The 10,487-nt window shown below is 49.9% G+C and overlaps 1 protein-coding gene across 1 annotated transcript; it reads right to left on the bottom strand.

Annotated features, from left to right (window-relative positions):
• Positions 1-851: 851 nt before the first annotated feature.
• Positions 852-9,712, bottom strand: TMEM11 (transmembrane protein 11). Its single transcript, XM_030484124.1, has 2 exons — positions 9,392-9,712; positions 852-1,776 (listed from the first exon to the last, which is right to left on the bottom strand). The coding sequence occupies exons 1-2, from the start codon at positions 9,454-9,456 to the stop codon at positions 1,260-1,262; spliced, it is 582 nt and encodes a 193-aa protein (XP_030339984.1). The 5' UTR covers positions 9,457-9,712; the 3' UTR covers positions 852-1,259.
• Between the last annotated feature and the right edge of the window lie 775 nt (positions 9,713-10,487).

Here is a 10,487-nt window from a genome sequence, read left to right as displayed (position 1 = left end):
AGGTTTTATTACACGGCTTCACTCTTGTATTCAGATCGTAACACTTGAAGCTGTGCCAAGCTGGCCTTGGAACTGCAAACCACGCCTGGTTTCCATCTGCGAGGAGGAGATTATAGAGAGCAAGCCCCTAGCTTTTGAAAGGAACTGGCAAAACCTGTAAATATTTCCCATTCTAAGAACTAGATTTTGACAGTTCTGAGCTAAAAGAGGAATTAACGCACAAAACTGAATCCTAAAATTCCAGATAATGGAGTTACAAGACATATGGATGCATTGCAGCAGCAGCTCCAGAAGTGCATGTTCCAAGCAGGAGCGGTGGCATTGTAGAGTCAGGGCACAGCCCCCAAGTGCCAGCACATAAGAAAGCACAAAGGTGAGAGCCTGACCCCCACACCTTGGCAGTGCCCAGCTGCACAGGGGAGATGGATCCACGTTAGGAAGAACATGAACAAGAACTGAGCAGGATGGGTTTGTAGCTGGAAACTCAACAGTGTTCTCTCCACTGTGTGGAGCAGCAATGGCTGGAGGAGGGCAGCAGAGGATTTGAAGCCCTTTAGCCCCAACCATCAGTATTTAAGCAATTGCCAAAAGGATATAAGCACTGGGGTACCAAGTTAGCCTCTTCCAAGACACACAACTAGTCAAGCAAGAGGGAAAGCAACACTCCACAGCTACTCCTTCATCAGATGGAGAGTGTCCACAGACACTACTGCCACGTGCAATGGCCAAGGGGAGCACCAGGTCTGTGTGTGAGCACACTTAATTATAACCACTGGAGTCCTCACAGCAAAGCCTCCATCCCCTGGAAGGAAAAGGAACTACGATAACAGTAACAAGAGAGCAAAAAGCAGTTGAAATTCTCATCCTTTAATGGTCAATGATAACTTCTGGCTGGTTCTGTGTAATACAATTAAACAAGATACTTAAATGTTTCCCCCCCCCCCAAAAAAATAATAAAGAAGTAGAAGAAGCTCTCACACCCCCTCTTCCTATAGCTCACTTTCGACATGCTGCTGCTGGATTGGACTCCCATGGCCTAACATACAGCTCTCAAGTCACCACACATCCACACCTTAAGTGTAACGAAGAACTGAAAAACCTCTGTGCACCAGTGATGTGTTATTTGAAAAATAACATCTCTTATTAAACCAAATCCTTCCCCAGTCTCCAACTGCTTCTCAAAAAGAGGAAAAACAAAATGTTACTGCGGGAGTCTTAATACACTTTGTCTTTGTGGGTTTCTCTCTTCCCTGCTGGAGTCATACAGCATAGAGTTCGTAGATCTTCTTTACACAGTACACCAGGGCAGCGAGTGCTATCGTGTTGTGCAGTCTCTTTCTGTGCAGGTCGTCCTTCCTCACCAGCACCACCGGGGTGGAGGAGGTGAGCGTATGCAGGGGCAGGCGGGAAAGTTTATAAGCATCGTACTCTACTTGGTACTTGCAACAGGGATCGAATTGCCAAGAGATGCCATAAAGGGTGCAGCAAGCCACGCTCAGCACACCAGCAGGCAGGGAGATGTAGTGAGAATAATCTACTGGAAGTGCCAGAGGGGTGAAGAGGCAAGTGGTACCCGCCAGCACGGCCGTCTTGTGCAGGCAGTTCCCCACCGTGATCCAGCGCGCGGTCTCGTCCCCGATGCGGGTGGGCTCTATCACTATGTATTTGTACTGGGCTTCCAGGGCCTGCTCCAGCTCGTACTCAAACTGGTCCTGAGCGTTCTCTCCGTTGTAGATCTCATGCACGATGTAACAGTCCGTGGAGGACAAGGTGACCCTGTTAATAGGAAACATGGGATTAAAACTACAGGGCTTCAAAGTCAGGAGAACAGGAGAGAAAATATCCTGAAGTGACGATGGGCAGCCCCTCGAGGTTCAACAACAAGGAGCTTTGTAACTCAAGATTCATTTCAGATCAGCTAATTGTGCCTGCTGTATGTAAAATCATCCCAAAAGAAAGGTATTTCCTTACCTTTTCCTAACTTGGAAGAGGGAAAACATTGAGAAAATAGGCTGTTGTTAACAATCCTGAGATGGTTCCTCACACTGGTGCCCAAGCAGCTTCCCTAGAGATGCTGGAGTGTCACATCTTAGTGACCACACACATCAACAACTGAACCACACAGACTGGAGGAGTTTCTATAGGAAATAAAACTAGCACTTCACCCACCAAGAGGACAAGTTGCACTGGAAGGTTTTAAGAGAGGAAGCATCTTCCGATGAGTATTTGCTTTCTCCTCACAATAATCACCTCCTTGCCACTGACACAGCTTGCTGTTTAGTCCTCCATAGTAAATTCAACCTAGTAAATCCATAGTAAATCCAACAAGGATGACCAAGAAACACTGCTGCAAGTGAAGGTGGCAAAGGTAGCAGAGCACCTTGTTACAGAATGCTTCACTCCCTCTCCTGAAACAGCACGCAGCAAAGCAAGGCAGGAACGTGTTTTTAACCCAGGCAGGCTTCAACAGCGCAGAAGGAGCTGCTCACTTCAGCTCAGAGCACACTCCTACTGACGGGATTCACAAGGCCCCATTTGAGCAGCATTTAGCTACCTGGAGTCACATCAGTTCCCACCTTCCCTCCACCCTCCTCACACACGTCACCTTCGCTGCAGCTACATTCATGTGACAGACTATGGAACAAGCTGGTGACTGTGTACCCGCGCTGAGAGCAGGTAAAACCCTCCCCATTAGCAAGAGGCAAAACCCTCCCTTTTAAGAGAGGAAATCATTATTTCTGACATACTTGTGCTTAACCAGAGCATGCGGCCTCTCGAGGATAAAAATATCCAGCAGATTCCTTTAGCAGGAGGAGAACAAATCGCGCAGCAGACAAAACAACTCATCCCAACCGCATCGAGACCCTCCCGATACCCAGAGGCAGGACTCTGCTGAGAGGGAGACTGAAACCACCACTTTTTACTCCATTAGTACAACGGCACTTATGTGCATGCACTGGAAAAGAAGGGAGAAAAAGCCACGTTCACAAGCTGCTGTGTTAGACATTACCCTTAATGTGCAGCTCCATTCATGCTGCACAGGGTGTTGTGCAGTGGGCAACTGTAATCAAGGCTATTAGTAAATTACAAGCTGTTGCCAGAAGTAGCTGCTTGTGTGAACAGCAGCAAACACATCAAACAGCAAGACCTGAGGTGCACCAGCCTCTCTCAGAGCAAAGGAATAAACAGTTTCATTAGAAGCCTGCCTGGAATTCATATAAACTACAAGGAAAACTCAACTGACAAGCCAGCTATTGAGTTCTCTGCAGTGCATTTCCCCCTCGGCCTGTTCATGGGTAGAAAGGAGAATAAAACTCCACTGGAATGCTGTGTATGCCAGAGGCTTCTTTAAGGCCATCATCTTGGCAGATACTGGTTGGAAAATAAGGATTAACTCTTGCAGCACAGAATTTGGGGGTGCTCTGAGGTTCTGTAGTTAATTGGGAAGTGTTTTAAAGAATAAGAATGAAGCACCTATATAAAGATTTTAGAGTACTACGTGTCTAATAGAACTGAATGTATCAGCTAACACAGAGGTGGTTAACCAAGAAGTAGTTAAGCAGGTTACACTGATACATTAAGCACACAACTGCTACATGGGTTTTGCCAAGGATTTTCTTTCCTTTGATAACAACTGTTCCAAATGCAGCTTCTTCCAAATCAAATCCCAGTTTCACTACAACAGAGACTTCAGGTAACTCTGTAAATCAACACCAGTGACTGTGTGAAACCACTTGCTAAGGCCTAATGACTTCAGGGAAAAGCTATTACTGAAAAGCATTTTGAAGCTGGAAGCCGACCCAGTGCTAACACAAACCCCCCAGATAAAATTACTATTTCCTACCAAGGAGGATTTTCAGTGTTCTGTAACGCTTGGGAACATGCAGAATCCAAATTCAACTAAGAACTCTGCAGAGGCTTAGCACAATAGTCTAATCACCCCAGGGTCTCCCTGCTATCAGTGGCAAAACAAGGGTGAAGGAAGCCCATTTCATCCCTGCCTGCACATGAGCCATGGAGAACTGGGCTTCTAACTCTAGGAATCAAGTAACTGCATTACATGGGGTTTCTCCAGGCTCACTGGAGGCACTAACCCACTTCTCCTTGCTCAGATCTTGCCTGGTTTTCCCTCTGAACACCCCTTTCTTCCTTTCACTGTGATGTACAGACCACAAGCACCAACAACCTGTCAAAGAGAGCAGGAATCCAACAGGCTTTAGCCAGAGGCAGCAGTGTCCATCTCTTCTGGAATCTTTTGGCTCTGGGGCTTTGTAACAATAAAGGAAAGCACAATCCTCCTAAGCCAAAACAAGCAGAACTTAAAATATGCTCTGTTGAAAGAAAAAAAATCACTGGGAACTAAAGTGTACAAAGGCTTCAGCCCTGATAGTGTGGCCCCCAAACCACGCTGCTTCTCCAAATCAGTGCTCTAATATCACACTCCATCTCTATCCCAGTGCTGAAGCTGCAAATGTGCAATCCAAAACCAACAGACAAAGCATGAAAAATGAGCTGCTCAAACAATACGACACATGAAGAGGCAGCAGCACAAGCAGAAAGGCTGCATCTCTGTAAGAAGGGAAGTGGGGTTCAGCACGTACTATTGCCACGCAAGAACTGCCTGCTCCTGGAGGATGGAAAGCTGGAGACTGATATAGAAAGAGACAGAGATGAGATGTCTGGGCTTGGGAAGGTTCTGGACCTTGTTGGCATGTAGAGTAGGACCCAGGACCTCAATCCCCAGCAGCAATCTCTCCTGACACAGCTTTTCAATTGAAGCCAGCAGCTGCACATGAACAAACCCAGTGAAAGCAATGGGATTTGCTGGAATGCTGGAGGCTTTTGCCTTTTGGAGCTTGTCCCCCAACCCCCAGAGATGAGAAACAAAAGTGCAGAGCTATGCAACAACTCCAGGCTGGCATCCCCCCGTTGTGAAGTGTGGTGATTTTCTAGCAACTCCATTTTACATTAAAGAATGGTAAATAACCAGTGTCAGAGAGGGCTTAGCTCCAGGAGTCACAAAATGCTGTATGTATCCAGAAGCCCAACATGCTATTTACTACATAGACCAAAACCTAAAAGTAGTTGTTAATTTTACTCAGATTATTTTCCAAGATCTCCCCATCCCAAAAAAAAGAGGGCTAAGTTAACAAGTTGTACAGCTTCTCTGTTAGAATAGTCCCAGATCTTATATCCAAATGGTTTATTCTATTGCAGCTTCCTGCATTCTAGGCTTGCAAAGCAAGATGAAAACCATTTAAGATCATTGCTGTCAAATCTGGTATTGCCAAAGTTATTTATATGGAATCAGTTGTTAACGGAGCTACCACCAGCAGGAGGGGCAGAAGTGTCTGTTTAGCTATAGGGCAAGCTTCAAATTACGTGTGGATTAGCTTCCTAACATGGGAATATCGAGAGCACCAGGAGAGGGGTGCTGCAGCTGAGAACAGCCACTCCAGCAGTCAGAGAACCATAGACTAAACTGGGTTGGAAAAGAGCTGATGTTTCCCAGTTGCAGCCCTCAAAGCAGCTCCATTGTTCTGCCTCCAGCTTGGAAGCATCTCCTGAGCTGCCTCATGCAAACAGCAGCCTGTCTGTTAATTCTAAGTTTCAATTAGATAGTTTTATGGATGAAGAAATAAAATAACCTTCTCAGGAGGAGGGACAGTGCTGCTCAATGTGGAAAGACCTTAAGTTCTGCCAGGTACCAAGTGGCAATAAGAGAAATGAAGAGAGTGCTGAGAACAGGGCAGATGACAGCATCCTTCATCCTTCCACTTGCAGGGGAGAAGGACTGAGCTGTTGCCCTCAGCCTAATGGTGTTCCTCAATCCACCAGACAGCCTTTTGGTGAGGGTTTCAAGTTGTCCAACAATCTCAGCTCTGCAAAGTGTTGAGAATCATGATTAGAAACAATCTCTCACTGCACAAAGCACAGGTTCTGGGCAAAAAGAAGTTCTTTCTAAACCCCTGCCATAACGTGTAGGTCAGGTTTTGTTCCTGGCCAACAGGAACATGTTGAATGTTCCTGGACAACAGTACTGCTGAGAGCACCAAACTCACATTCAGATTAACAGCAAATGAAGACCACTCTGATTAGTAGTTAAAAAAATAAGAAAGGAGAGGCCTGCAGCAGTGTGATAACAACTCCCGCAAGCAGCACACACATGCTATCTCACGCAGCAACGCAGTGCAAGTGAACTGCAGCCAAAGGACATCACAGACGGCCAAAGCACAGTGTCTGGGGTCATTCTTAGCATCTCAGCCAAGCTTGAGTAAGTCAGTAAAGTCAAGGCATAACAAATTCAAACCCTAAACTTCCCTGTCCCCATGTAAATCCTTCTTGAAACTTAATTTCATCCTGAGAATAAGGAATGAGCTGTGGTCTGGCTTTAATTCCCAGTGGAAATACTCCACCTCAGATCCAAGTGTATTTTGTTACTCAGGAGAGCTCCAGGATACAGTGTGCAGAAAATACTGACCCATCCAAGCTTAAACACATGAAGAATTGTTTCCCTGCTCAATGTCCACACGACCTACCAGTGTCAGGCCATTAGCCACGGCTGTCAGGCCTTGAAGGCCATTCTCAACAGGCTGTCCATGCATTAAAGCAGAGGAAGAACAGGAAAAGCACAGCAATAAAGCAAGACTCGTGTTCAAAAAGATGCACCTTAAACACAAATGGGAAAAGAGAACAGGAGAACACAGGTGAGATCTTCAAGCAACCTCAGTAAGGGAAGACAACACGAAGGAAAACATCACCAGAGCACAGCAAACCACTCCAGCCATGAGACAAAAAGGAGGTGTCAATTTTAAGTCAATTAATGATTAGCCAGACTAATGGAAACAGGTCAATCATTGCTGTAAGCAAACAGAGTACCAGAAATCTGAGCGGTGCAGGTAGCGAAAGCAGAGCCCTCTTTCAGGGCACAGAGAAGCCAATGCAAGCAGCAGCGAGGACATTAAAGCTGCTCTTTCTGGAGTTTGTTAGCACATCTCCCAGGGAACAAATGCCATTCTGTCTTCTGGCCTGGCGGGCATCGTGCTGAATTTCACACAAAAACCCCGAAGCACAATTCAGGGTCTGTTCTGTTATAGAAAAGGTTGTTTTGGTCTAGAGATGAACAATTGCCTTTAGTGAGGCTCTATTAAAGAGTCTATCCAGAATGAAGAAAAACAAATATTGAGTTGGTTCTCTTCAGTGTTTTGGGTTATTTTAACTGCATTATTTCACCAGCAGCTGGAGTTCGCAGCAACACCCTTTGAAATTCACATCCTTACATTTACTGCTATTGAGGAAAGCACTTTTGGACCAACCACTGACTTCTTGCTCTCAATAAAGTCATTTATGAAGGGATACAGCCTCCACAGATAGAGCCTGCTGCACTGTTTGGGTTGGGTTCGGGGTATTTTTAAGCGAAGGCTGGGCTGCTCTAACAGCAGACAGTATTTCATTCACTACTGAGTCTCCTCACAGCACCTCCCAACACACAGATGCCTTTTAGACTCGCTGGCTGACAACTCTAAAACCTCCTTGAAGCAGCTCGTTTATGAGGAAAGCTGGATTAGCATATTCAGTTCAAAGGAACGTGTGTCTCTGGACAAGAACCCTGCCCACAGTAAGAAAACTGTATTCACCAGATAAAAAACACATGTCATCAAATGCTGACATCAGGCCTGCCAGCACTGAGGTACAACTGGAGGTGCCAGCAGCCAGATGAGATCAGAAGGTGTGATTTAGGATTGTGGAGAGGGGCAGAGGCCCAGACATGTGTATCTCCACCTCTGCAGCTGCGAGGAAGAGGCAGCACCAGGCTGGTATCACCCAACATCTATTACAAGTATCTTCCATCATGTCTGTGCAGGATGAGACCGACAAGAACCATCATCTTTGGATGGGGATTGTGACACACTGGCCAATGGAGCATCTGTTGTTCAGTGTCACTTCTGTGCTTTCTCATACTTCACTATACACTTCTGATTGGCAAAGGAAAACTAATACATGAAGTAACTCAAGTTTATGATGAAGTGGTTTTGATCATCACATCAAGAGTAATCATAGCTTTAAAAAATCACTTCAAACTGCAATTAGATTGTTGTACCAAAAAGTTCCAAGCTAACAACTCACTTTTAAGTCTGCCTCACTTTTCACTGAAGTTATTAAGTGCTCTTTTCCATTCTATCTTTTTTCCCTTCACTTCTGTTGGGAGGACAGGCCTACCACAAGGCAAATCCACATGGAAACTCCACACCTCACGGGCTTCAGCCAGCACTGGGTGCAGACAGCTTCACCACGCTGCCACTGAGCCCCGTGGTATTCCGAGTTGTTTTATATAAACTCCACTGATGCAGTCATTCCGTTGGCTCTTCCAGTTCAATTACTTTTGAATTCCCTGAACGCACACGGCATTCCCGCAGCTCACCCCAGCGCCAGCATTTTAAGGGCTACTTGTGGCTCTCCTTGGCTACCCCATCAAAAAGAAGAGCGTTGAATTAGGCAAGGGAACAAAAGGCTGCAAAAGCCACGGCTCAAATTAAGGGATATATCAGAGTGTCTCGGTAAGGCGGGAGGACAAAAGAAAACTCACACTAAAAACGCAGCCGCTTGTTACATCAGTCAGCCCTGGGGCAAAACAGGGAAAACGCCAACGTGAGGAAAGGCAGGCTTTAAGCAGACGTTTTAAGTAGGTAAAGAACCGCGCACACCGATTTTAAAGTAGCTCAACAAGATTTTCCTCTGCCTCTTTTCCCCTGTTTTCAAGTTCTGACTCCCAAACTTCCACAGCTGCTCTATGGGAAGCTCCAGCACGTCCCAAGCTGCTCCTCCAGCCTGACAGGGGGCAAAGCCACAGCGTTACCGAGCTTCTGCGAGCGCCCAGGCCGCAACCGCGCCCGTCCCCACGGCTCCGGGGGGGTCGCGGCGGCTCCGCGCTGAACCCCGCAAGCGGCCAGGACCGCCGCGGAAGGAGGTCACCCTGGAGGACTCCTCGCTGCCCTTACTGCCTTTAAAAATAGCCGCGGACGGAGCCTCCCCGGGGCTGGCCCTCCTCCACCCGGCCCCGAGCGCCGCATCCCCGCCGGCGGGAAGGGCTGCCACCGCCACCCCGCGGGCCGCGCTGACCTTCCCTTCCCCGGCCACGGCTCTCCCCGCGCCCGCCCGCAGCGGGAGACCGGCGGCCCCGGTGAGCTCAACGCCTCAGCCCCACACGCGTCCCCACACACACACACACCCACCCCCCACCCCTGCCCGGCCACGCTCCTCTCAGCGGGGCCCCCGCCCTTGCCCCGGGGTCGCGGGGAGCCCCCGGGTGGCTGCAGACCGCCTCGTCCCGCTCGCTGCCCGCCCGAGGCGCCCCGGCAGCGCCGCAGCCTCCGCCCCAGCCACGGCTCACCTCTCCCGGCCGCCACCGCTGTTGGTGCTGCCGGGGCCAGCGCGCCTCCTTCCCCACGCCGCCATCTTGGAGACACTCGGCTCGCAAATGTCTCCGCCAAGAGACCCCGGGCCCGCCGCAAGGCCCGCCGGGAAATGTAGTGCGCGGGGCCCGCCGGAAGCACTCAGAGGACAAGGGGCGAGCCCCGCTGCGGACTACAAGTCCCACAGTGCCCCGCGCCAGCACCCGGCCGCGGGGGCTCCTGGGAGACGTAGTCCTCTCGGCTGGCGGGAGCGTGGTGGGGTCCCCTAAGCGCGGCCCGGCTGTGCCGGCCCCGCGGCCCCGCCGCCCTCAGCCCTGCCCCTTCCGCCGCCGCGCCCCAGCCGGAGCGGGCCGGCCGCGGGAGGAGCGCCGCGGCGAGTCCCGGCCTGCCCCGCGGCCCCGCCGTGAGGGGGGTGCGGCCCGGGATGAGGCCTCCGCCGCGGGCGAGGCGCCCCGGCCCGGGCGGTGGCGGCAGCGGCGGGAGGGAGCGGGTCCGCTCCGGCTGAGGGCAGCGGTTCTCCGGAGCCTGAGCGCTGCCTTGTTCTGCTCGGAAAGGAACAGTGCACGATCTGTGCTCGCAGGCGGAGCGGGAACGGAGGAGCTCCTCCGAGCAGCGATGGGAAAGAGAGACTGGGCTTTGCTGGGGTGAATTTAGCCCCATCCTGACAGAGCAGCAGGGAATGGGGAGGCTCCGCTGCGGCACCTCTGAGGGGGAATAACAGTTCATAGCCAAATGCCTCCTTAGAAAGCCAAATGCAGCTTTCCAGCTCCCGTCCATCCAGCAGCAGTCGATGCTGAAGGTTTTGGGGTGTCCCAGGACGCCCCTCTCCTCAGGTTCCAACCCTGGGGCCATTCCCCAGCACAGCAGGGTCACCCAAGGGGACCGAGCCATGGTGCTTGGATGCTCTATCTCCAGTATCCTTGTGCCTCTCCAGGGCCCTCTCTGGCTCCTCCCAGGAGAAAAGCAGCTTTTTTTCTCTGGAATTCGTTTTTCCCTAATAAACAGCAGCTCCCTGCTCCATAACCTCCCCTCTATTGGAGACAAGCTGCACTACTAGATGTCTCCAGCACCCAT

The sequence above is a fragment of the Strigops habroptila genome, chromosome 4, assembly GCF_004027225.2.
Source record: "Strigops habroptila isolate Jane chromosome 4, bStrHab1.2.pri, whole genome shotgun sequence".
NCBI lineage: Eukaryota > Metazoa > Chordata > Aves > Psittaciformes > Psittacidae > Strigops > Strigops habroptila.
This window is presented reverse-complemented; position numbering and strand designations above follow the sequence as displayed.